The sequence below is a fragment of the Melozone crissalis genome, unplaced genomic scaffold, assembly GCF_028551555.1.
Source record: "Melozone crissalis strain CALT ecotype California unplaced genomic scaffold, PUWL_Pcris_2 ptg000045l_1, whole genome shotgun sequence".
NCBI lineage: Eukaryota > Metazoa > Chordata > Aves > Passeriformes > Passerellidae > Melozone > Melozone crissalis.
In genome coordinates, this window is record NW_026535823.1 from 28,318,492 (window position 1) to 28,345,346 (window position 26,855).

The 26,855-nt window shown below is 50.5% G+C and overlaps 1 protein-coding gene across 2 annotated transcripts in view; it reads right to left on the reverse strand.

Moving 5' to 3' along the window:
* Positions 1 to 26,855, reverse strand: part of SSBP3 (single stranded DNA binding protein 3) — a 55,165-nt gene that overhangs the window by 6,122 nt on the left and 22,188 nt on the right. Inside the window, exons 5-9 of one of the 2 annotated variants that reach the window (XM_054285663.1) lie at positions 11,997 to 12,086; positions 4,150 to 4,230; positions 3,286 to 3,345; positions 1,351 to 1,417; positions 1,167 to 1,243 (exon numbers count right to left, since the gene is read on the reverse strand). In XM_054285663.1, coding sequence (XP_054141638.1) covers positions 1,167 to 1,243; positions 1,351 to 1,417; positions 3,286 to 3,345; positions 4,150 to 4,230; positions 11,997 to 12,086 — 375 coding nt within the window. The remainder of the gene's footprint in view (positions 1 to 1,166; positions 1,244 to 1,350; positions 1,418 to 3,285; positions 3,346 to 4,149; positions 4,231 to 11,996; positions 12,087 to 26,855) is intronic. The other variant, XM_054285664.1, reaches the window with a different exon arrangement.

Below are 26,855 nucleotides of genomic sequence, written 5' to 3' on the forward strand. Positions count from 1 at the left end.
AAAGGCTGCCTCTCAAAAAGCCTCTCCCTAATGTACATACACAGGGAACGGTGGAGTCAAAAATAAAGCTCTGAACATTTCACAACTCCTGCCGGCTCCCGGAGCCGCCGCCATCCCACGCGGCGCTCAGCGCGCGCTCCGCGCTTCCAAGTTTCGCGGCGAGCTCTGCAAGTGGGAAGCAGCCTCCCCCGGGCAAGCCGCCGCCGCTCGCCTTGGCGCAGGCCACGCTTGCAAATGCCTTTGTTTTTTTTTTTTCCTTTTGGGTGTAATCCTCCAGGAAAGGAGGATTTCAAGCACCGAAGCAGCGCTATGGGAGGGCTTGCCTGTGAAACGATGCTCGCACAGGTTTTTTGTGCCCTGCCCGAGGATGGATTCAGGTGCCCGTGGACGTGGCTGAGCACCTCTGAGCAGCATCCTCAGGTTGGTGCTAAAGACATGACACAACTCCCTCTTTACACAACATTCACTTATCTCAACAGTCTCCAGGGGAAAAACAAAGCAAAACTCCAGCGCGCCCGCTCCTCTCCTGACAGACTCTGATCCTCGCGCTACAAACTCCACGTAGGCGACGATGCAGAGAGGATAAACCTCCAACCAAAATATGGTAATCTGGTTTTGAAGTCTCGTAGAAGGAACAAACAGGAGTGAGTCAACAACAAGCCACTCCATGAAGTGAATCAACGGAATGACAGCATATATTAACCCAGATCTGCTTAATTTCAAGTTTACTCCCCTTTCCTGAAATACGGAGCTCAAGCAGGCAGCAGGAAGGGCAGGTGGAGGGGAACCTCGCAGGGGAAAGCCTTATTCCCTTTGCTAAAGGGATCTTTGCCATTTATTTTTATTTATTAATTTCAAATGCAAGCCTCCCTCCCCTTTCCTGCAGTTAGGGTTGTAACTGTTTCCCAGGCAGGCAGTGTAATGCACTCAAAGGCTGCTCCAGCTCAGAGCTAAGTGCCATCCCCTCTGACAGAAGGGCAGGAGGGAGGCTCTAATACCCTTAATGAGCTCTGAAGACCTCACTCCTGTTAAAAGGAGGGATTTCCAGATGCAAGACTAATGTAAAACACATTAACACTAATGGGGGGACAGGGTGTGGGGGGGAACTCCGAGCCCCAGGAGGTTGTTCCCATGGTTTGTGGGATGCGCTCTGGCTCCGGGCTTACCTGCGGACCGGGACCCATGGGGCCCATCCCTCGCGGAGGATTCATCCTTTGCATGGGGCCGCCCATGTTGGGGTGCCCTGGTGGGAGGAAAGCAGGAGTGTTACAAGGCACCACAGCCACTCTGGGTCCTCAATTAACAGCTAATTAAGAGCATCGGCGCTTCACCCTGCTCTGCTGGGTTTACCTTGCTGTCGCGTGGGATCCATCGAATTGGGCAGCAATGGCTGTGTACCGGGAACAGCACCCGGGGGCTGTGAAAGCAAGGGAGCAAGGTTAAAAAAATAGTTCCTGCATCCTGCTGCATTCCACATCCCACTGCATCCTCCTGCATCCCACTGCTACAGCCTCCAGGTCTTTGCCTCCCTCATCCTTCTGCAAACCCTCTCTAAACCTTAAACAAGGCGTTTCCCCCTCCCCTCATGCCAAATGCTGCTGTATTTAGGAAAGCAGGGGAAAACCCAAGCTGAGCAGGACAGAGGTGTCAAATCCAGCAGGGAAAGGTGACCAACAGCATGGCACCCTGGTGACACACAGCACCAGGGCCAAACCAGGCAGTGATTCACTGGCTGTGGCAGGGAGATGCTCCATGCGCAGCAGAGCAAGGCCCCCTCCCCAAACTCACATTCTACTCAGGCAATGCTGCTATTTAAGCTTCAAAGGCTACTCCAAACAGATAAAGGGGAAGAAAAATGCAGATATTGTCTGCCTGAGGGAAGCAAGCTGTAAACAGCTTTGCTATGCTGGATGCCAACATTGAGGATCCCCGTGCTGGAGCACAGCACAGGCCCTGGGTGCACACGGCTGTGCCGAGGCACAATCAGCCCAATCCCAAGTTTTTTGCAGGCTGGAAGCTGGCAGCAGGAGGAAGATAAACCAGGAGGGTTGCAGAGGTGGATATTTACACTTCTGCTGCCTGACCTTCCTGCCTGCCTATTTATTCCTCTTGTCCCTCAGGATGTGACCATAACCTCACTGAGCTCTGCCTAGGTACAAACATGTGGTTTTTTATGTGGTGTTTGGGAGAAAAAAATTAAATCTTTTTAATTAACTTTACCCACTCGTGGATGCTTGATCCTGCTGTGGGAACAGCCCCCTCAAACCAGTCCCCCCTGCCTCTCCTGCCTGCCCAGTTCACTGTGCTCACCTGCAGCAGAGCCTGGGATGAGCCAAGAACCACTGCAGGATGGGGTCCTGTTAAAACTGACCCATGAGGAGGTGCAGTGAATTAATACCTCGTTAGATCATCCATCACTGCCCTGGGTGGAAGGTTCTTCCAGCCATGGGGGTCCTCCATTAGTCCCTTCTGGGTTTTTCTCAGCTACATCTCAGCATAAGTTAGCAAATTCTAAAGATTCAAGTCTCAACTCCGGCAAGCACAAACCCAGAGCAAGCTGGTACATCCTACTTCCTGACTGTCCTGCTCTTTCTGCTAATTAGACCTACAGAAGAATCATGCTGATAGCCAAAAAAAAAAAACAAGCTCCCAGGCTAATTTTTGAACAGACACCTTTGCTGCTCAAAGGAATTACAGGTTTCCTTTAATTTCCCTTTAGTGACAAATTTGGTCATTACTCTATGGATCTGCATGGCATCATTGGCAAGGAGAGGAATTCCTTAACCAAAGGACACGCATGCACCCAGGCAGGGCATAGGGTGGAAGCCTCCATCCACAAGTCCAGAAACAAGCTGCCCTTGTATAAGCTGGGATAAGAGGATAAACCCAACCCAAAAAATTCAGCAGTGACCTGCCCTGCGTGACCCCGCCGCTGATCTAAACACTCGGTCAGCCCAGCAGCAGGATTATCTCCATCACTTTAATTTTCTGCGATTGCAGGGAAAATCCAGCTGGGCAGCGAGCATGCAGCATGGCACAGCCCTGCTGGGAACACCATGGCTGGAAAGCAGCACATTCCCCCTGGATAGGCCCAAACCTCAAAATAAAATTAAACCATCATTGTTAAGTGACACCTGATGATCCGGCACTAAGAAAAAGGAGGGTGACCAAGGAGGTGATGCTTGCCACCCAAACCCAAGGAGCGTCTGCAGGACACCTGGCCCTCATCCCCCTTCCCAAATAACAGCTACCCCTGGGAAATCCAGAATCCTGGGAGTACAGTACCTGGTTGCCCATCCTGATGGGGGGCCGGGGACCTCCGGCGTAGCGCGGCGACATGAACGGCTGTGGGGACACAAAAGGGGGTCAGGGCTGAGCCCTGGGGAGGCAGCACGCTCCCCACGCACTCTGGTTAGCCTGTACACACTGCTTTTGGTTTTTTTATTTTATTTTTTAATTATTTTTGTTTTTTAATGGAGACATCCTTTTTAAAAAAGTGATGTTTCAAAAGGGAAAAAAAAAAAGAGAAAGGTGTCTGGAGTCCGTTTTTTAGACATTTTTCTCTGTAGGTTTATTGTTTGAGAGCGTGTTTGACATTGGCAATACTAGATGAGGCTGTTAAAATTAGTGCATGGGAAACCCTGAGTGTTAGATAATGTTCAAGTTTAAATATATAGAGATATATTAAAAAAAAAGTGGCAATTAAGCACATACAGACACGCACACACAAAAAAACCCAGTGCTAAGTACTGAAGAAAAAAAAAAAAGAAGAAAGGCTTAACGTTACTTCTTTTTACAACTGCTGCTACTAACAGAAGCTTAAAAATCCACATCAAGTTAAATTTCTCAGGCTACCTTGGGAAGGTAAAACAGTCTGATACCCACGATTGACTTCTCAGTCCATTGACAACTGCATATCCAAAAACCACCAAAAAAAAAAAAAAAAAGAAAAAAAGAGAGAAAGAAAAAAAAAAAAAAGGACAAAAAAAAGGGAAAAAAACCAACATTTTGCTTTGGAGCTGGGGTGCCCGGGGGGATGCTCCCCGGGGAGCGGGTACCCGCTGCCCAGCATGCTTACAGAGGGGGAAAAAAGGAGTAAATCGAGCGCACGTCCCGGTTCACAGCCCTACCCATCACTAGTGTCTTTACCTGACTGTGGGGTCCCATCATGCTGTTAGGATTGTGGGGTGGAGGCTGTGCGTGTGGCGAGGGCTGTGACCCAGGCGGTCCCTGTGAGGTCAGACAGTAGAAGGAGGTTATAGATTAGCACATGAAAGCGCAGAAAGAGCTAAAAAAAGGATTCACGGGTGGACCTGTTCAGTCAGGGAGTCAGTTCTCCCGGTTTTAAATAAATTTTTTATCCTTTTATTTTTTTTTTTAATTGAGTTTCTGTTCATTTGCAGCTGAACAATGAGTAATGACATATGCAAAAAAAAATATATATTCAAAATCAGAACATCTGTCAAAATACAGTGGCCACATTGAGAGTAAATGGTCCAGTGGTTCAACCAAGTCTGCAATGATAAACACACAGGGAAACACTTTTCAGGGGCGTGCAATGAGGGGAAAAAAATATGCAGGAGAGGACCAGAGAGGACCAGGGGGGAAATAGAAAAACTATCCCCAAACCAAAAAAAAAAAAAAAAAAAAAAAAGGAAAAAAAACCCTAAAAAAAATTTAAAAATAAAAATTATTTTTTCCTCTCTCATCCCAAAGGCTGGAAACACCTCCGGGTTTGTGTTTTGACCGTGGTTCACTGGAGGTGCTGGAGTGAGCAGAGAGGATGAGGAGCACATCCCAGCTCACACCTGGGCAGTGTTTGGGTGGCACAGCTGGGGCTGCACCGCCACACTGAAGGGATGCAACATCCCTCCTCGAGGTGCATTCCCTAAGGATGCCAGTGAAATGGCTTACGAGCAAAGAAAGGATGTCTAGGGGAAAAAAGGAGAGATTAGTCGGTGCAGGTTTAAGACTGCAATGCAGCAGTCGCTGACATTTTGGGCTTGAACGCCCACTTTAATTTTTTTTTTTTTTTTAAATTTCCCTTAAAAGCACAAAATGAAAATTTGCTTGGAAAAACCGCGAGCTCGGTGCAAGAAATATACCGGTGCGTGTTAACGTGAGGAAAAAGGGTTAAAAAAAAAAAGGAAAAAAAAAAGAAAAAAAAAGGCATTTTTTGAGTCCAAGGAAGTGTAATTGGTAGAGAAAGCAGAGGAGCTCTGTCAGTAGGTGATGGGAAGCGACGGCAGCTCCAGGACCGGCGCCGGAGCAGATGTTCTCTACCTGCCTCGTTACTAATTTCAACAAGTGTTCGCCTTCTAGCTGCTGCCAGCAATGGCATGGTTTGTTACCATGAGCAATTTTCTTAATTAACAGACATTAATTAGCCATTTAGCAATTTTGCAAGCATTTGTTTAGCAGCTTTCCTAAACATGAATACCACTGTGATAATGGTACTGATTAGAGGGTCCCCTAATTAACAGTACAGGGAAGGAAAATTGAAATCACATAAATTAAAAAGGGAGGGGAAGTTAATGAAGGCAGGACATATTTGCACCTGCAAATCTTTTGTACAGCGGAAACTTGAGTGCAATGTAAATAAAGTAAGAGGGTGGGTTTTTTCTTCTTCTTTTTTTTTTTTTTAAATTTTTTTTTTTAATTTGAATGGTTCAGTGGTGAGATGGAGCCAAGCAGATTTAAACCAACAGCCTCCTGCCAGCTCCTCTGCTCCAGCCGCTGAAATCCCACCACTTACACCACCATTTATCTTCCAGGTGCCAAAAGGAACCAGCCCCTGCCCTTAGTTCCTGCCCAGCCTCATCTGGACGAGGTCACAGCACCTCAAGACAGCCCTCCCCACTGCCTTCTCCATCCATGTCCCACCAGAGAGGAGAAGACAAACCTCTGAGGTCCAACTGCAGCATCAACCTCCTTTAGCAGAAGTCCTCTCCAGGCATGGAAGTTGACTTATTTTTGCTTCTGAGCTGCTAACTCTGTCTGTGAATGCAAAGTGCAGCAGGGGCAGCAGACACCTCCCACCATCCCCCAGTAAGGTCTGGCCACCTCCAAAGCCCTTCCTATACATCTCAGCTGCAGGATCTGGAGTAGGGGAGATCAGAAGAGGTGAATGAGTGATGAAATCAAGTGGAAGGTAAAAACCAGGGCTGGCAGAGGCCAGAACTCAAGCCCCATCAATGCAAGAGCCAGTGTCCTCCACGATGCCTGCCCTGTGCTGCAGGAGGGGGCCATTGCTGTCCAGGTACTGATGTCCTTCCCCCTGTATCCCAGAGCAGGTGAGGGTGTGGGGTGAACAGGTACCAAACACACGGGGGACACAGCCACCTGAAGGCACCTTGGCTGGGCCTGAAGGTAATGCTTGGGGTCTGCATTTCGAGCTGGAGAGCAAACACTGTTTGACTATTGGAGAAAAAGCATCTGTGGGGACACAGCAGCATTTCCACCAGAGAAAAATCCCCTGTGGCAGCTGGACCCAGAGAACATTCATTGTTTGTGCTGCTGAGTGCATCCTCTGCAGTGAGCTCCTGCCCCAACACCAAGGCTGCTCCCGGGATGCTCCAGGCTCGGCGCCGCAGCATCCCAGCCCTTGCATTATCCCATGTGGTACCGCTCCCAGAGGACACTTCTGGATAAGGTGACGCCCAGCTTGTGCAAACGTTTTGGCAGGCAGGGAGGAGCTGAAAGCTGCTTTTTTATTCCTCCTTCTTTTCTTGCTTTTTCTGTGCGGCAGCACCCAAAATGTTCGCTCCAAGCTGCGGCCGCCACGGCCCCCTCGGCAGGGCTGCCCTGCTCTGCCAGAAAGGCAGTCAGTCCCTCTGCACGCTGTTATCTCCATAAATACTTGCAGATGTTTCAGGGCTGGGACCCGTGCAGGGCTGGGAATGCCTGCTGGAGTGGTTGGGTTTTTGCACAGGATTGCCTCGCTGCAGAGGGAGCAGGAGATGATCCCCACGGATCACGGCGCTTGGGACAAGTGTTTTGCAGAGACAACATGTGGGCTCCAACCAACAGAACATCCCTTTTTTCTTAAAAAAACGTGTGTTTAGCAGTTATTAACTACTCCTGTTAAAGGAGGAGGCTGAACACATGCTGTCCTGCTTCCTCCACATCCCTCCATCCGGCCCTGCGGCACAGCTCCTTCTGACACGCCATGCTGGGGGAGCAGGACCTGCTCTGCAGCTGCTTCACTCTCGTCTCCAGCACTCTCCCCAGCCACAGAAACCCCATAATCTCTCAAATTTTTCCTTTTCCCCCCAAAACTGGACACTCTTTGTGTTGGGGTTATTCTTCACCTTCCTGTAGCTGCCTCAAAAAACCCCAAAAAAGAACCTCAACAGCTAAAATGGTGTTAGAGGAAACTGTTTCCAACAGCCGTCAGTGCCCCAACCTCCTCTCGGCTTCGTTTCTTTCTCCCCTCTGCACTCCAGGGACTTTAAAAGCCAACCTGGCCTGCCGGACAGCCGAAGTTTGCTGCCACAGCTGCTTCTTACAGGGAGTTTCCAGGAGATCAGGTTATTTCCACTCTGTCTTTCATGAGCTCGACTCCTCAAACTTCTTGTAAAATATTAAAGATGGAAAATGGCACGAGCGATCATAGCTCTGTGTGTGTCAATTTATGTTTCCAGCGTAATTCACCACAAATGGATCGTGTTTTATGGGCTACATACTTTCAGCTAACGGGGGAGTTTTGCTATTTAAAAACATTTTCAAGCACCTCTGGGGGTGGCAGAACAAGGCAGGATGGTACGAGAAGGCAAAGCATCACTGCCACGAGACACCAATGGTTTCGAGTTAGCAATAGGGAGGCATCTTGTGTTTAAAATACCTGCCCCTGCCTGCCAGTTTTGACGTTAGAAAACACTAAAATAAATTAGATGGGTATTAATTAAAGCCATGCCTGGGTTTATTGGAGAGGAGATTTATTTCTACTGAAGGAGAGAGATGTTTTGCAAGTTGACGAGGAAAAAAAAAGAGAGCTATCTCTGAAGGAGCCCTTTAGGAGAGATGCTCTGGTTGCCCTCAAAGAGAAAGACCCCGGTTGACTTCCAGCCTGTGCTGCTGGGTGAGGACCTTCCCGAGACAAGTGAGGCCAGGAGAGGTTAGACAAGGCAAGGCAAGGCAAAGCAAGGCAAGGCAAAGCACGGCGAGGTTAGGCAAGGCAAGGCAAGGCAAGGCAGCAAGGCGAGGCGAGGCGAGGCGAGGCGGGCCAAGCTCCCCCCGCAGACACAGAAAGGCAGCCGTGGGCAGGAGCTCTGCCTCGCCTGCAGCTGGGGCTCCCAACTGCACAAGCCTGGTTTTAAGGAATATGTTTAACACAAGCTCTTCAGGAAACAAACCCGTGTCAGCCAGAGCCAAGAACAGTCACCTCCATCTGGCTGGAGCACCCGAGAAAAAGTTGACTGCAAATCCCACCATATGCTCCAGACGCTCGGTACAAAAGCCTCGGGCATCCTACTAAACTTCCAGAAAAAAAACTTTCTCTGATGCTTGCTTTTCCTTTCCTCCAGTTTGTAGGCTACCTTCCCTCAAACCCTGCCTAGTGCAGGCTGGTACCAAGTTCTATCCCGGGATTTTGGGAAGAGCAGCCTGGTTTTATGGAAGTGGCTGGCCGGAGCTGGCGGCACCCGATGAGCAGTAGGAAATCCCACTGAGACATCAGGACAGCAGGGGGAAAATGGTGGCATCCAAGGAGGGAGCAGGACAACATGGACCCTTCCTATTGTCCCTGGCTTCACCATCCTCATGCCACAGGCTACCTCACCCAGAGGGGGAAGTCTCCAGGACGTGGGGAGCAGAGCTGAGGAGGGCAGGGGATGTGTGGGGGGAGCCCCCCGGGCTCTGTAGCCCCCGTGCTCCCCAGCTCCCGAGGTCTGTCTGCATTAGGGGGCAGTGTGGGAACACGGAGCAGCCGGTGCTTTGTTTTGGTGCATCTCGGCGCCGAGCCGCTGATGCATAGCTAACGCAGCGCCGACATTGATTTATGGTCAACTTTCCATTTCATCAGCGCGGGGTACAGGCACTCTGCCTGGGGACAGCAGCCATGCCTGGGGGGGCTGCTGACTCGGCCTCCCCCCCGGTTGTTTAGTGGTGTAAAGGTGTGGCATTAATTGCTTTCAATTTTTTGTTTTCCTTCCTGTATTTCCCTGGCATCCCCCCATCCCTCTTGCGAGGGATCTGCACCCCGGCATCAATCCAGCTTTCAAAACAAAAGCAGGAACGCCTCTGATGACCTTTAGGAGGACGAGCAGAGGGTTTGTTTGCTCATCTCAACGGGACAAAGAGAGAGATTTAAATAAAAGCATCTACCCATGCTGGCTGTCAACCCAGCCAACCTTTTGTCCGGAGCGCAGCCGATGCTGTGCCGTTGGCTGGCACCATGAAATGCCCCAGCAACCCAGGAGTGCCATGGGCCTGCCTCTCCCATTATTTTGGGAGATTCTGCAGGCTGCACTTCCCTTGGCCCCTGACCTGAAGGGCACTGCTGAGCCCTGGCACTGGGAAGGGAATCTCACTGCAAGGCAGTGGTTATGGATGGGGCTGCAGCCTGGAGTCCTCCTTGCTTCTCCCTTTCCTGGAGCACTCCTCCTCCAAGCTCACACACATGTGTTTGGGCTACAGAGTCGCAGGAATGGTCCACATCAATGTTTTCCCTTTGCCTGTGGTGGACATCTTCACATGCAGGGCTGGGAGGGGTTCATGCATTGCAAAGTTTCTGCTACCTGAGTTTTGCTGGTGACTCATTCCTCAGCTCCCTGTGTGACTCCCCACCATGCCTGGACATGATCAGGCTCTCTAAATCCTCTCAAAAACTATCTGCCCACGCCATGCCTGCTGCCCTTGGGGATATCCCTTGCAGGTCCCTAGTGCAGAAGAGCAAGATGCTGAAAACCCCTGAGCCCTCTCCTGGCATGAGGATGGCACTGGCTGAGGTGGCACCACCTCCCTCACTCCCGGGGCTGGCATACCAAGGGTTGGGGAGAAGTCCTTTCTATTTTCTGTGACCTTTTTGTTTTTGCCCTCTGAATTTAGGCACTTTAATCTCCTACAGATAGGAAATTACCCCCAAGCTGTGACTGGCTCAAACTGAGCCTCCAGCCCATCTCTGCAAGAACGGCTCTCCAGCATCTCTGAAGCTGGAATGAGCCCCAGCACCCGCAATAAATCAGACAGCCTTTCATGGAGGCGATGTTCAGACTGTGTTAAAAGGTGGGATTTTTCTTCTGCTTTCCATCCCGAGGGCTGGGAGGAGAAACCAGATGTTGGAGGGCTTTCAGGAAAGGCAGGCTCTTGAGATGTCACATGTGAGCCATATGCACCAGCACCCTTCCTCTCTTCCCTCTGGCAGTGCTGGGGATGGGCAGCATAACCTATCCTGGTGTTATTACATTGTCTGGGGTTTCAGGATCCACTCCTGATTCTTAACCACCCCCTACCCAAGTGGCTCCTGTGGCAGCTGCATGGGAGGCAGGGAGCTAAGATGGGCTGTTTGCTCCTGAATCAGACCCTCAGTGCAAAAGTGCTACAGGAGGGCAGAAAGGAAAGAAGGGGGGACAGCTTGGAGGCTGTCAACAGGAAGAGTCGAGACGGCAGCACGAACAGCAAAAGTCTGGAGAGATGTGACTCCTCTCCCTCACCATTCCCACTCTGGGAAAGCCAACCCATCCTCTCGATGCCTTGCCCTAAATTCCTGCCAGCTTTGCAGCCCTCGCAGCTCGGCGTGAAGCAGAAGCCCCAGAGGACACTCAGCTTCACCGCGGGGCGAGATCAGGACGTTTTGGAGAGACATTTGTTGGAAGCAGCAGCTTGGCACTGGGATTGCTGGCAGCAGCTCTGACCTGCGAGATCGCATCTCCGCCGTTGGCTTCACCCCCGGCCCCGAGTGCTGCTGCAAGGCTCGCCTGTTTTAGGGTTCCCCATCAATATCAGATATTCTTACTTTGTCAGAAGCATGTTCAGGAAATGGGATCTCTCTTTCTCTTTCTCTCTCAAAAACAAAAAAAAAAGGACAGGACCCTCCTTCCCCCTTCCCACACAAATGTAATTGTCGATATCGGGCTCAGATATCGCCACAATAAATCACAAGCTCCTTATCGAGCTCGCCTGTCTACTGCCCGAGAAGTTCTCCCATATACAAATCACAAGCCCAGATTAAAAAAAGCCCAGCTTGCCAAAACAAATACTCCTTTCAACTCTTATCCCATTTTTTACATGAACAAGTGTTTCATCCTCAAGCAGGAGGGCTTTAAAGCACCGAAAGCTTATGTTGCTGCAAACCAGTGCAGCTCACTCCGGGCAAAGAGATTCCTTGAGGAAAAACCCTCAAGGTTCAAGGTTTGAAAACTCCTTTTCTTTGTGCTTGTTGATACCCTGTCTGTCAGCACCACTCCAAACATGTTACCCCCTCCTCTGCCAGAGCTTGTTGTGGATAAGGAAGGAGCAAGGGGACTTTGGGGACTTTGCTGGGTATTTGCTTACAAGGTGCCTCCACGGCATTCAGGGATTTGGCTGGAGCCCACTCCCGCCTGCAGCCGCAGCCAGGGTTTGTTAATGCATTCAGTGATTGCATTTGGAAAAAATCAAGTGGTTAACCAGAGGAGGGGGAAAAAGTTTCAGGAATCAAAATCCAGAATGTTTTCAATTACACACGTCTGTTAGGACTGGAGAACAAATACAATCCCAACCCAAACACAAACCAAGCAGCTTTGGAAAAAAAACATTGGTTGTAAATACACAGTAACCTCTTCGAGCAAGAAAGGAATTTGCTTTAAGGCCACAAAAGATAGAAAGCAAACGTGGAAGGACAGCAGAACACAAGTTATTCCTAGACAGGTCAGCTGTGCAGGCATGCTGCTTCCCTAGCATCCTCTTGGGGGAAAAAAAAACAACAAAACACAGGCAGGACAGCGCTGACACCCAGAGCAAAAGCAAACACGTGCGTGGTTGGAGGGGAGGGAGCAGCAGGAGGAGGCACAGCCTACCTGGAAGAACCCGGGCGGGATGGGGCCCCCGGGCATCCCGTCATTCGGGGGAATGTTTCCAAGCACGGGACTCGGGGCAGCAGCTGCGCTCTGCGGGGAACAAAACCAGGGCAAACATGGTCAGAGTTATGACAAAAGCACGTTAGAAATGCCACCTCTCCTGCCACATCCCACTGAGTCCATCTGCCTGGTGTCCCCGGAGCCCTGAGCAGGATGCTGACAGCTGGAGGGACACCGGCCTCTGTGACTCACCCACCGAGGAGATGGCCACACAGAACCTGGAGATGATTCTGGGGTTTGTTTGTTCATTTACCCAGGCACTGAGTCTTGTTAATCCACCAAGTGTAATTTTAGGCAGAAGCTGTTTGAAAGCTTTAAAATGCTTCTCCTCCCACCTCCCCACCATGCTCGCTGGTTTAGTTAGCCCTGTCCTTTGAAAATTATGCTTCCCTGACCTCACCAGCATGCCAAGGCTTTATTATTAATTTCCAAATTCATTGCATTCAACCTGTGGATTCACATTCCCCCTCGTGCCTCCCTAGAATGAGCCACCAGCTCCAAAAAGGAGGGACAGGGACAGACACGGGGTACCTGGCCACCCCACTCACTCCTCTCAGCATCCCTATTTGCATTTATTCACTTCTGGGAAAGCACCAGTGTGATAGGAAGCTCCTACTCTGAAGGAAAAGATAAGAAAAAGATCTTTCTCTAAAAGTCACTGCTGGTCACACATCCCTGTGAGATCAGAAGCAGTACTGTGCTATCCAAGTGCATCCCAGTTTGCCCAACACCAAGTGACCCCATTCCAGTTACAGGGCAGTTACAAAGGCACCCCAGTGGTGTTAACTGGATTTGGATCACTGAACTACTCCCTCCACCAATTTTTATGATGGATGTACCCACCTAAAACCATAGTGGAAAAACTTTCCACTGAGGAAATCCCATGAGCAGATGGGGTACATGTGAGCCTGCTCAGGCTTGGTTTCACCCAACAAACCCCACGTCCCAACTGCAGCTGAGCCAGCCCCGGCTCCAATGCAGCAACAACCACAAGATGTGAGCACAGGGGGAAGCCAGGCTGTCAGGGCAGCCTGCAAAATTAAGGATTATCACTAAGGACTAAGGATTGCCAAGATGGGATCCCCATGTTTGGTCAATGGCAATCCTGCTATTCCTGACCAGAAAGCCTTGCAGAGGCAGGGGAGCACACCAGACTAATCACTGCCTGGTGCCTTCCCAGGGCATCCCTCGTGCCCCTCACCCTTCTCTCCAGCAGGAGCTGGCGTGCAGGATGTGGGATGAAGGCCAGGACCACTCTGGACGAGAGGCTGGTTTTCCTACCCCAGCATCTCAGAGCTGCAAGTGTCACAGACAACAGTGGAGGCTGAATCCCCAGTTAAGAGCCTCCTTTCATGAAACAACCAATTCCCCCTGAGGCTACAGGGTCCTGCACCCCCAGGCACACCCCACGGCACGCTCCCTCCCCTGCCCCTGAACAAGGCATCCTGAACAGCCTTCCCCCCACCAGCAGCAAAGGCCAGATCTGAGTGTTTTTACAGTTAATAAAAAAAAAAAAAAAAAAAGTCCTGGCAGGAAAAATAAGCCTGCCCATTCCAGGCTCTTTTTATACATCAGACGGCAGCAAAAATAGATGGGAGAGGGAGTGAACCCACTTCTCCCCCTCCCTCCATCCCCCCAAGTGGGTCAGCTATAAAAGTAAAACCAAATCTTAATCCAAGGCCATGAACATATTGCAGTTTCTCTGCAAAGCAGATGACGGTTCTTAATGCAAAAATATATAAGACTGAGCCCCAAACTGCAGCGAGCCCATTTGGAATTTCCTTTATTAAACCCTCTATCACGCAAAACGCTTCTCTCCCAAGGCGGCAAGCGCTGCAATAAAGCTGCCAAGGTGATATTTTATGGTTTCAAGAGATTTCCAGCACACTATAATCCTTTGCTTGGGGAATCTCCCCAAAGCGAAATGGATCCCGAAGTGGTGGGAAGTGAGGAGGAACATGGATTTGGGGATCTGGGGGGAAAAGGACGCTGCTCTTCTCCTCCCCTCTGCAACAGGGAGCAGAGGGAGAAGGGCAGAGGAGCCAAAGAAAATCTTGAAGCAAATGCCCATTTTCCCACAAAACCACAGAGTATTTTTCCGTGTTAAACACCCTGAAACCTCACCTATGCCTTTGCGGCGTAAACGGGGATTTAAAGTTCCTCGCACATGTGGCGCTTGGCAGAACTTGGTAATTAAAAACCCGCAAGTACCCTGAGCATATTGTAGGATGAGAGCCAAATTGGTCAGCCCTTGATGAATGATTTACAAGGCTGCGAAGTGACATTTTATTTCTTTTTTTATTCCCCTCCCCATCACCGCTGCTAAGGTAAACACTGAGGCACCTTTAGCCCTGGTGAAGCGATGGGAGCGCAGCTGTGGCTGGAGCAGCTCTGTAAAACACTTGGGCATGCCAGAAATGAAAGAAAAAAAGGCAAAAAAAGACAGCAGGAACAACTTTTCCAAACCTTAAGGGTGAGCACCCAAACCCTAAGGGTCAGCACACAAACCCAAGGGCTTTACAGCACCCATTTCCAGGGCTTTTTTGGCCACACAGTTCCTCCCACATGGTTTATTTTCTACATTTTGTTCCAGAATCTCTTTTTAGGGACTCTTGGTTGCAGTTTGCTTTCCAAAGCTCTTTCCTTAGGTGAACATCTAAAACCCATTGAACCTCCCTGGTGAAGTTACAGACAATGTGCAGTTGCCACGGAAGCTGGCAGAAAATGGGCATGGAACTACTGTGCCACCACATCCAAACTGGAACTGAACTAGATGCACATCAGCCACACAAAGGTCACCATTGGCACGTGACACCCTGAATTTCCTTCCACTGAAACACACGGAAACCACTGCCAGAAATAAGCCAGGACTTCTCTGGCAATGCTGGCACGCCGGCTTATTTGCCTTTTGTAAGATGGCAAATTTTCCCCATGTTGGAAATCAATATATATATGCATTCCTGGGGCGCACATGCACAGCTATATACACAAACACACATATGTATTTTTAATTCCCTGCCACACACGTCGGTATTTTTCCCTCTTTTTTTTGGTGGAAGCCAGTGGAATGATGACAATCTGGATCACCGTGTTTCGCTTCCAAAGCGAAGCTCTCAGTTAACACACCGGCCTGGTACGCCAGCAGATGCCGTCTAAGCCTTTAAATCGCACACTAATTGCACTAATTGAGCTAACAGTCTCTGTTTCGTCTCCCTACCCTGAGTCAACCAGCATCTTCTGGTACTGCTGTAGAGATCCAAGCTGTTGACTGTAGTGTTATTTTGTCAGCCATTAAACGATTCATCAGAGTCATTAATTGATTTATTACCACTGCCTGCAAGTATAGCTTTGCAAATAAAGAAGGATGGAGGTCAGGAGGCAATGGAAATCGGACAAAACAGCACAGCCAGGAGCTGGGCACTTGAACTATCGATAGGAGCCCACTTGCGCAGGACCACTGGCATCAGGTTATGGAAAACAGGGAAAAAAGGGGAAGATGTGCTGTCTGGCTGTGCTACAAAGCTGGTTAGGGTCTTCAGCTACAATCTACGCAGGATGTAAAAGGGCTATTAAAACCATCTTGTTTTCTTAACCTAATCCTCCAGGAGAAACCAGGTTATTCAGCTGTATTAACTGAGCTGAAGAGCAGCAGGCAAGAAGCAGCGGCGTGGCTGCCCCACAGCCGCTGGCGCATCCCCACCACACTTTGATGTCACCCCAATCTGTTTTCCCAGGCTGGGAGCACGGCTCACCTCCGCTGTCCCCCAGCCCTGGGAGGAGCTGCGGTCCAGTGCTTTTATTTATTTACTTTCTTTACAGCAGGGCTGAGGTCTGTGCTGGGCGGGAGGGTTTGCAGCGTGCAGGGTGCGGCGAGCCGTTTCCTGCCCCCCGCCCTGCGCACTAGGCCTCAGCGCGGCCGGGAGGCACCAGCGAGGGCCCAACGGGGTTTGGGGGCTCAGTTATGAAACCAGAGCAGGTGGAGTGAAATCACCCTCACTGCCAGAACCTGTTTGTTCCCAGCTCCCAAGTAAACGGGTAATAAAAGGCAGCACCCTACAAGAAGGGGCTTGGGAAGCCAAGGAGATTTCTGGATGTGTTGTCCACACATGGGGCTCCTGCAAGGGATTCTTCCTCTTCATCCCCCCCAATTTGTGGACCTTGAAGAGCAGCCTGAAGGTGGGCTAAGGCACTTCACCCCTTCCTGCAAGGCTCTCAGTGTCACCATTATGACAGCCAAGCCTCAGCCAAGCCCCAGCTCACCCCCCATCCAAACCTGCCATGATTCACCAACACCGGCAGTGGTTCCTATGAACCATCTATGAAAAACAGGTTCCAACTGGTGGTAGTAACTCTGCCATTAAATGCAAGCTGGTGTCCCCACCACACACTCCAGGTGAGCAGCTTGCCCCAGCATCCCATGCTGTCTTTCACCAAACACTTATTTTTAATAAAAATAACATGCCAAGAGTGGTGCAAGGGAGAAGAAAGGATGCTCCACTTGTGAGAAGCACCACCAGCACTGGCTGCTTGGCCAGGCACTGCCCACATCAACCCAGCAGTGAGATGGGGAGAGCAAAAGTATCTTCATGGCCCACATCAACCCAGCAGTGAGATGGGAAGAGCAAAAGTATCTTAAAACCAAACTAAGGATGGCTGGGTATTTCCTTTTTGAGCTCCAGCTGTTTTTGCCCTCTTTCCTCTCCAGAAGAGTGGACCAGAGGATTTTGGCTGCATCTCACACCTTGCAGCCACTGTGGGAGCAGCACAAGGCTTGAGGGCAGCTGCCTCTGGTAGGAGCACGCGGGGGTGCTCAGGCCATGCTGGTGATCTGGTATCTATCTGTCTCCTTTGATTTTATTTTTTTGCCTAGAGCACAGGCTTTGGAGCCTAAAGAAGAAACCAGCGTGCGGGTCAGGACTTAAGCAGGCTGCGTAAACAGGTAATACGGAATTTAATTGGACTCCAGTTAAGCCTTTTCATCTCGTTAAAGCTGCCTTCATCTTATATAGCCAGGTTTTAAATTTAATAATAGAACCCTCCCACACCTCAGGGTAACCCGATTAACGCCAGGGAGGACGACACGCCGACGGCTTCCTCCGGACTCAGCCCTCAGATCCTGTCCCCATCAGTCCCCTCCACAGGGACTGTGTTCTATCAACGTGCACCAAAATAAACACAACACCAGCCTGCTGCAGGTTCTGAGAGTGAGACTGCCAGCCCATGTGCCAGCAGCGGGCACCCACTGTGGCACCCACCCCAAAACCATGGTGCCTGCAGAACCTCTCAGGTGGGCTCAGCGTTTTTGGGACATGCTGTGCTCACCAGTTAGGGTATGCCAGAGTCCATCCTGCATTCTCCACCTGGCTGGATGCTCCAGAAGACAAAACAAACCAGCTTTGGTTTATTTTAGGGTAAGAGAATGCTGGGTTGAAGCTTTGTGTATTCCCAAGATATAAAATAACCCCAAAACAGATTAAATGGGGCTCATAGAAGTATCACCAAACCACCCAAAAGCCATCGCTGTGCTCCCATAGGACACCACGCTGTGCACACAAGTTCAGCTTAATTATACTTCTACAACAGCACAAGCTTTTTGTGCTTATTTTAAATCCTTCACCTGTGAGCTGCCTGGCACACAAAGCTCCAGCACACACCCTGGTCAGCAGCAGCCACACTCGGCAACTTTTCCCCTCTCCTTTATGGAGAAAGAAACAACCCCCAGCCCCATATTTTCCTTGAGCCTTTAAAAAAACCCCTAAATCATTTAAAAAAGGCACAACAGTTGAATGGTGTCTCAAGCTAATACGGGGTTTTTTTTGTTGGTTTTCTTTTTCCCCTCCCTTGTAAAGGATAATCTGAGACAGCAGCTCCGGCCATGAAACAATAGGATTTTAATCTCTTAAGTCGGCGTCCCCCTTATCCCCGGGAAGGAAACCCCTTCAGTCATTTACAAGTTTGTAAATAAGGCTCTTGGTAGCATCTCGTGGACATCTGCTCCGCCAGCCCGCCAGCGTTCCTGCTAACATTTACAAACATCCTTCCACAAACACCCAGCGCGCTCTGCTGAGCTGGCTTTCTCTAAATATATCCCAAGGAAATAACTTGGCAGGGCTGCAAAAATTTCACAGCGACCGAATTAAAGGGGGGGTGGAGAGCAGGGGAGGGGGGGGGATAAGCTCGCGAGGTGTAAAACAGAATAAATGCAATTAGGTTTTGCACACGCGTGTGCACGGGGAGGTTTGCAAAGGGAAACTTGTGGGAAGTGAGGCTGGGCTTGCTGGAAGTGCTTCTCCTGACTCAGGAAGGGCTTTGCAGCACTCCAGGGCTTCACACCATGTGGATGGGTGTAGAGATTCATCCCAATCATGTATTTAGGGATGCTCTGCCATGGAGTGGGCCCTATCCCTGGCTTGGAGTGAAGGTGAAGCTGATGGTCCCACTGCCAGCATCTACCCTGCACAAGATCCAAGTCCAACTACACCTTAAAACCAGTGTATGAGAACCAGTGTATGAGCCCTCCCCACTGCCAAACAGCTTAAATGGGTCCATGCAATTAGCACCCTGGAAAATGCTGTAAATACACAGGTATTAATTACTATCAATTCTCCTCTAATAATTCCAACAACAGACAGGCCAGGCTCTTTTCCAGCAATCAATACCATCCATTTCAGGGTCTACCTGCCAAAAAAGTTATATAAAATAATTATATAAAAATTTCATTAGATAATGCAATTGCTTAGGACTATTAATCTACTGCTCATCTATCAGTGTGGGAAGCTCAGCTCTGTGAGGGACACCCAGCAGCTCCTTGCACCAACAACCTGCATTCCCTTCTTCACTCAGTGGTTCCACCCAAATGTGCTCCTGATGTACCCACACAAGACTTTATGGGAAACTCACAGATTATTTTCAGATTTTAAAAAACATGGCAATTCTTAAAACCAAAAGGGAAGTGTTCCCAGCAAGCAAAGCTGCTGGGAGAGGTAATTTCCTGGAGTTCACTACAAAGTTGTGATGGTTTCAAGTTCCACAGCTCTTCACTCCCAGTGATGTCCCTTGCTCCATGCTGCAGTTTCTGGGGTGTAACTATGTGGGGTTGCATGGCTGGATGCTCAGTGCCATGTGCACCAGCTCACCCTCCATCCTTCCCTTAAGCATCACAGCTAAAATCAAGTCCTCTCTGACTTGATTTTACCAGCCTTTGAAAAGGCTGGATTGAAGAAAATACTGCCTACCCTCTCAAAAACTAGTAATGATGTGGTGATGAGGTGCAGGGGAGGCTGCTGGTGTTGGCAGCTGGACTTCTGCTTCTGCTGCTCTCCGCTCCTCTGCCTTCCTCCAGATTGAAACTGCCACGTGCATTTTGGAAGGACTTGTAAGAAAAGCTAGATTTAAATTGGTAATCCAATTCAAGAAGGAAAAATAATAATAACTCGTGACTTGAGAAAAATGCCACACCACTGCACCACGTGCATTTGAAGAAAACTAGTTTTAACTTGTCCAAAGGATTTACTGACAACTAACGAGGATATTGCCAATCCCAGTGGCAAAACATCCCAAAGGCATCCAGAGCCCAGCAGGAATTTCCCCATTAAAGATAGGTGCAGAATACAAATATATTTTTCAAATTTTTTTTTTTTACATTTTTGCCATCTTGTGTTTCAGCCAGTTGATCTCATCATTTGCTCTTTGCAATCAAAAATGACACAAAACAAGCTGTGAGTTTGCATGGGGAGTCAGTGATGTCTGGTAACTAACCCTCATCTGAATCCAGGGAAGAGGGTGAGACCCCCTTTCCCTTCAACTGCCTTTGCAGTGCAGCAGGAGCACCGTGACCTCCCAGGAAAAACATCCTTTTCCATTGTCTGGGCAGCTGGATGCTGTGGGATGGAGCACTGACACCCCAGCACAGCATCCAGCACTTCCCACCCCCAATCCAACCACAGAAGACCAGCCCCTGGCTTCACCCCACGGGAAAACATCCCAGTTTTCTCCATCCTCTCCCGCCGCAGGGGAAGAGAGGAGAGAATTAATGCAAATACTCCCATTCTTGTCGTGCACTTGAATGCCAAAATATCCCATTTGCTTAAGCCTATTTTACTGCGAGCAGCTGCCCCGGCATTATTCCCCGACACCAAAGGCAAAAGGGCAAAAGAAGTTGGTCCGGAGCAGGTGAACACCATCTGCCTGTCCCTGACAAGGAGCTCGTGGCCACCATCTTCGTGTGCTCACACAAAGCCAGCCTGAGCCCTGCGAGAGGCGACGGCGGCGCTGCCCCAGCAGAGCTGTAACCTTTAGTGGGTTCTGTGCACCCACGGAGGCGGCCAAGCATCCAGCCCCGCTCACATTGGCCCCTGATGGATTTGCCTGCTGATCTGTGAAGTTTTACCACAGCCCTTAAAAAAAGAAATAATTTTAAAAACAAGAAAAAAAGAAAAATAAAAAAATTCCTTTCTCTAACAAAGCGGCAGGTTAACAAAAAAGAAATCAGTGTTGGCTCTGTTGATGTTTGATGGTGCTTTGTGGCGCCTTCTCTGCACAGCATCTTCCATGAAAAATGCTGTTGGAGGAGTGGAAATGCTTTAAATTGAGGTGTAGGTGGCAGCTGAACTTAACCCAGGGCTGTGACTGGCTGCACAGGGACAAAGTCCGGCACATCCTATAAACCTGGCGAGGAGGATGGGAGGAAGGCAGTGGACTTTGCACGGGAGCAGCCAGACCTGGGGCAGCCCTTCAGAGCCCTGAATCCACTGGGATGGATGGACTCAGAGCACATCTGAGCACTGCTGTGCTCACAAACAATGATGCCTGTGGGCTTTTGTCCTTTTCACTATCCAAATAAAACCCATCCTATAGGACCCACCCTCCTGGGAGCACTGCCATGACCAACCAACCCTCCATGTTTCTGCACCCTTGATTCATCCCAAAAAGCCAGTAAAGGGTTTAGACATCCTTCATGGGGCTGGAGTTGTACTCCAAGAGCCAATCCAGTTCTCAAGGAGCCATTGCTGGGACAGCAACACTAGAGCACCACGAGGAAAGCTGCTGGCAAACCCCAATCCCAAGCAAGATGGGTTTTGTGACTGAGTGATGATGGAGAAAAGCCATCGTGCCTTGATTGGCGTGATTCCCACCATTTCCAGGGTGATGACTGAAAAATGGTGAAAATATTCTGCCCTCCATGCAGACCTTGTCACTGACATCCTGCCTTAGGAAAGGAGCCATGAAACATCTTGCATCCTGGCATCCCTGCAGTGTTTTGCTGTGCAGGAATGGAGCTGTGGTGCCTCCTGGATCCCTGCAGTGTTTCCCTGCCCAGTTTGGAGCTGCAGAACACCACCCTGCATCCCCACATCCCACAGCAGTGGGGGTGACCCTCCCCAAGCAGGGCATGGCCACCAACAAGGTCACAACACACACAACTTCCCAAGTGCTGTGTCCTGGGCTCATCCATCCCTGGGCAACACGGACTGAGCACCACTGATACTCTTTCCAGGCAAGCTGAAAACTTGAGCAAGCAGCTCAGGCTGGAAATCAAGCTCCAGGGAAGGTGCAAGATGTGGCTGTGAGGCGGTGGCAGGAGGAAAATCCCAATCCCAGCTTTCCTCAGCACCTGCCAGCCCAGGATCCCAGCCCAGGCCATGGCATGGCTTCACCCCAGCAGCACCGAGACCCAGCCGTGCCTCCAGGGGCACAGACAAACCAAGAGCAGCGCTAATCGTCCCCAGAAATCATCTCTGTGCATCTGCCAGGGGTCAGAGATGAGGATTTTTGGGGAGGGGGGATTGCAGCAACTTTCCCCTCCTCTCCACTCATCTAATCCCCCAGGCTAATCCCTTCCAGCCATATGGAGCCCTCACATCCCAAACCTGCCCCAAGGCTGCCCCTTCGCACCCTCTGTGCCCCTGGGGGTAATGCTTTGGACCTCAAAAGTGCTGTATGGGTGGGGAAAGGGTGTGATTCCCCTCCAGACCCTTGAGAGATCCCCAACCACTCTACACACATAGTTTCTCAAGAAAATTCACATTAAAACACTCAAAATCCAGGCAAGCACGGCCCCATGTCTGGTGTTCCCTCCCCCTTTTCAACAGCAGGGTTTATTGCAGTTATTTGTAGGTGCTGCCCCCCAAAAATAGTGTTTTCCCAGGTTTGATAATTGCTCAAGGCATATCAAAATTAATAGAGCAGCTAGAGCAAAGGACAGGAGGAGTAAATCTGACGTAAGCCACTGTGTAATTCAGCGTTGTTCCCAAGAACTGGTGGCTTTCTCCACTGCCAAAAAAAGCCAGGGGCTAAGCTAGCTTGGAGGGGGTGCAGAGCTCCCCTGGCAGGCTGGGATTTCTTGGGAGGGGGAGGGTGAACAGGAAGAGCCATTTTAACCATTTCAGCATGTTCTGGAGGAGGAGAGGCACACATCCATGGGGTAAGAGGGAATTCACCACACCACCTCCCCTCCTGCTCCTCTGCCTCTCCCTGCCTTAACCTGGGGATTGGGAACACCGCTCCAAAGTGGCCTCATGTTTTATTTACCTAAACACCAGCTCCCTGCATTGCTTTGGTGTTGCTGGCACTGGTGATCCAGGCACAGCTGAGCTGCAGGACTTCCCCATGGAAAAGTCCTCCTGGGGTTGCACAACTGACAAGGTGCACACTGGGATAGGGGAGGATTTCTGATAAAAATACAGGTTTAAAAAAAAAATCACTGTTTTCTGCACAGAGCGGTTTTGTTAGATGCAACTCCAAACCACATCGCCCTTAAAGCTTGCAAAACATTAATTATTTCTCTTCTACGAGCAGCTCTCCCTGTCAAAACACAGTGGTTAATACAAACCCCCCATTTATGAACTGGGAGCTTTTTGAAGCCAGCTCTGGAGGGACCCTATAAAACCAGCGTGCAAACCCCTGCCCCCTGACCCAGCAATAAACTGGTACGTGAGGCAGGAAAACTTAAAGTCTGGAGAGCAAGGGGAAAAAAAAAAGGAAAAAAAAAAAAGAGCCCCAGGCTTTGAGACAGCAGAGAGGGGGAGGGAGCGATGTGAGAGAGCTGAGCATCACTGCAAGGTCTTGTTTAGACTGGCAGTGCTGGGAAACACCTGGCCACAGAGGCAGAGAGTGGAGTTCAGGGGATGGACCAGGATGGGGAGTGCAGGCAGCACAGGCACGGTGGTCATGGCCACAAACTGCTGGTGGAGACCTCCTGATAGGCTTTTTCTCTTTTGTCTTATATCCACCATTTGATATCCATAGGAGAGAACAGCTCCTTTGCTCCCCACAGTCAGAGCTGCTCTTGCAACATCCTGACACAAACCCAGGCATGACACTGGTGGCACAGCCCTGCCAGCACCCTCCTTTCCACGGTGACATTCCTACCAGCTTGTGATGCTGACCATCCTCAGAACCCAAAACTGAGCACCCCAAAGCCTTCCAGCTCTGAGAGCTGCTGCAGCCTCACCTCCCTGAGAGCAAAACCCCCTAAACCCCACGGGGAGCTACAGGCAGACCCCGAGCTCCCCAAAAAGCAGAGGATATCTCACGGTATTCCAGTTAATTTTCCTAGGTCTTTGTAAAGGCTGGAGAGAACCCCCAGCCCTGCCCACCCTGCAGATTCCCAAGCACTGCTGCAGCTCCAGGGCTCTTTGGGGTTCCTCCCTGCCCTCATCCCACTGGGACACAGCACCCAGCACCCAGCAGCCTTTCCATGGGATGCAGCCTCTCCTGGGAAAACCCTTCCCAGCTGCAGCACGGAGCTGACAGGAGGGACGAGGGGCCTTTGTGCAGGCAGCACCCTGCTAAGCCGCACAAAGCTGGGAGCAGGGGGGTTCAAAGGCTCCTGGGGCAGGGAAGGGGCCCCTCCACGTTCCCCCCTCCCCGGGCACCGGCTTTTGTATGGCCTTGGCCGGATTGTTAACTCCCCTGCCGGAGCTGCTGGGGCCTCCTCCGCCTGCAATCCCTGCGGATTTTACCTCCGGGCAAGAGCAAGGGGGGGAGAAAAAGGGGGGGCAGCCCAGTGCCTTAAAAGAGCCTGGTAAAAACAACAGACTGCAGTTGGGGGATAGATACACGATGGCTTTAAAAAAGCACACCGCCGAGGAGAGTTTGATGGCTCTGCCAAAAGGAAAGAAGTGTCTTCCCACTTGCAAACAAGAGTTAATTATAGAAAAAAAAGGCCCAGGAAAGTGTTAAAACCATCTGCGCCACGAGGAAGAGGCTGGGGCTGGGCGGGTGAAGGCAGCAGCGCTGACAGCTGCTGTGTACAGGCAGCCTGGACTGCTCCCCCCGTGCTGCCATCCTCCTGCCCTGCCACCCTCGCTGTGACATCCTCCCACCCTGCCATCCTTGCCCTGCCATCCTCGTCATGCCATCCTCCCGCCCTGCCATTCCTGCTGTGCCATCCCTGCCACACTATCCTTGCTGTGCCATCCTTGCCCTGCCATTCCTGCTGTGCCATCCTCCCTAGCAAGCCACAGGTCCTGCCTGCCCTAACACGTACTGGGGGTCCCCAGCAGGATCCCCCCCAGCAGCCTCCCCCCTGCACAGGGCAGGAGCTCCAGGTTCATCACGAAAAGGCACCACCAACCCCCAGAAGTAGCCTGGATGGCACAGAAGGGATACACAGTGCAGCCTTGCCAGGAGACCTGCTCTAAACACGTCCCACTGAAGCATCACACTGGTACACTTCAGTAAGCACCCATTTTTACCCCACATCCTAGAGAAACGTGGCCCAAGTGATGCTGCCAAGCGCCCTGCAGTGCCTCCACCATCCCCTGGGCAGGGCTGAGGGTGGACATGGCTCCTGCCGTGGGAAGCACGGGATGCACAGGAGGCCAGGCCAGCCCGCAGGGCTGCGCGCAGCGCCTGACCCCGCAGCCGGATCCCAACCGCTTCACAAATATTTACCTAGCTGGTTTTTAAACAAACCCCAAATGCCAGAGAGTTTAAAGTCCATGTCCTAAACAGCTCCTGTCTTGCTCCTGCCTGCCCTCGGGTCCCCAGCTGCCTGCCCAGGGAGCCTCCAAGCCTGCCCCGACCCCTGGGTTTAAGGAAACTGCAGGCAGCAGGCTCCTGCCAGGCTGGAGGCAACTCCTGACACTTCTGCCTCTGTTTTTATTAGGGACATGCAGGCTGGATGATGCCTGAACACGCAACCAGTGCAGTTCAGAGGAGCTCTCATGTTGAGGAGCTTCCATATAGATTCAGAAAATAATTAGCCATAATTAAGGGCTTCTGGTTTATGGCTCCAACAATTGTTTAAACAGAAGAGTCCTGTTCAAATTAAGCTCAGGGCTCACCAATTAATATTTCTTTACCCTGCCATGGTTTAGTTTCAAACTTCTGCTCAGAGAGCAGCCTGGGCTGCTCAGATCAGGGCTGCCACTCCTGTGAGCAGGCAAAGGAGCTGCGTGGTTGGGCCCAGCCCCAAAACCACTTTGTTTTGAAGCAAAAACCTGTTGAGGGTAAGAGAAGGGAAGAAGGAAAGTAAGGATAAAACTGATGGGAGCTGGAGAACATGACAGTGGATGAAAAGCAAGAAGGTGCTGCCAGTTTGTAGATGGCTCTGAGACGTGACATGGCACCAATGCCCATGGCACAGACGGATCAGCTGCAATCTTGGCTCACCAAATCTGAGTTTTTGAGGCAGTTTCAGGCTCTTCTGTGTAGCAACTACCCACCAGGCCAGCCTCCGCCCCACCTGCGGCGCTCCCTCCCTATGGACAACATATGGCACGTCTCACCTCATTAGAGACATAACTAGCAGAAATAATAAGCAAGTCTTTACACAAAATCTGAACTAGTGCACTAAACAGGCTCTTCAGCCCTGAGGTTTTTGGTGTGTCCCACCAAACCCTGTTCCAAAATCCAGCTGTGCATCCTGTAGCCCGCTCATCCTCCCCGCCACCAGCCTGGGCAATATCAACTGGGCAAAGCAGAGTTAAACGTGGAGATCAATATTCATATCAAGGCAGCTTCTGAGAGGTTTCAGTTGGTTAAGCAGCCTTGAGATTTTGGCTGTGGAAGGCAGTGCTGCTGACGTGGCTGTAGGTGCACTCCGGGGTCATCCATACAATTGCGATCTCCGGAGGAAGTTGCTGACGAGAGGGAATCATGGAATCATTTATGGCAGAAAAGTCCTCTAAGAACATCGAGTCCAAACGTTCCCCCAGCACTGCCAAGCCCACCACTAAACCACGTCCCCAAGGGCCACATCTACACAGCTTTTCAATCCCTCCAGGGATGGTGACTCCATCACCGCCCTGGGCAGCCTGTTCCTAGGCTTGACAAGCTTTCAGTGAAGAAATTTTTCCTAATATCCAATCTAAGCCTCCTCTGGTGCAACTTGAGGTCATTTCCTCTCATCCTGCCTGTTACAGCTGCTGGGATAGGATGTAGGAACCCCTCATAGGTGGAAACCTGCAGGCAGCTCCACAATACATACAGTAAAACTTTACTTTTTTCCACTTTTTAATTAACACCAGCCCTCTGCCACCGTCTACCATGAGGGACCACATTGTGATGCAGTCCCACTACACTAGACCAGGTAAACAACAAGAAAAGAGGAGGCCATACAATGGCCTGCTAGGAGTTTTGTCCCCAGCATGATGGGGACATCACATGAGGATGCTGGCCTCAGCCTGGACAGCTTCTCCTCTCCAAGGCAGGTCCAGAAGCCACACCAGGGCCACCAAGGAAAGGCAGATGATGCTGCAAATCATCCACTGTTTTCTTTGAGGAAAAAACATGTTTTCCCCTGTGTCTGCTTCCTCCAGCAGAAAAAACTTCAGAGACTCCTAGGAGCAAAAC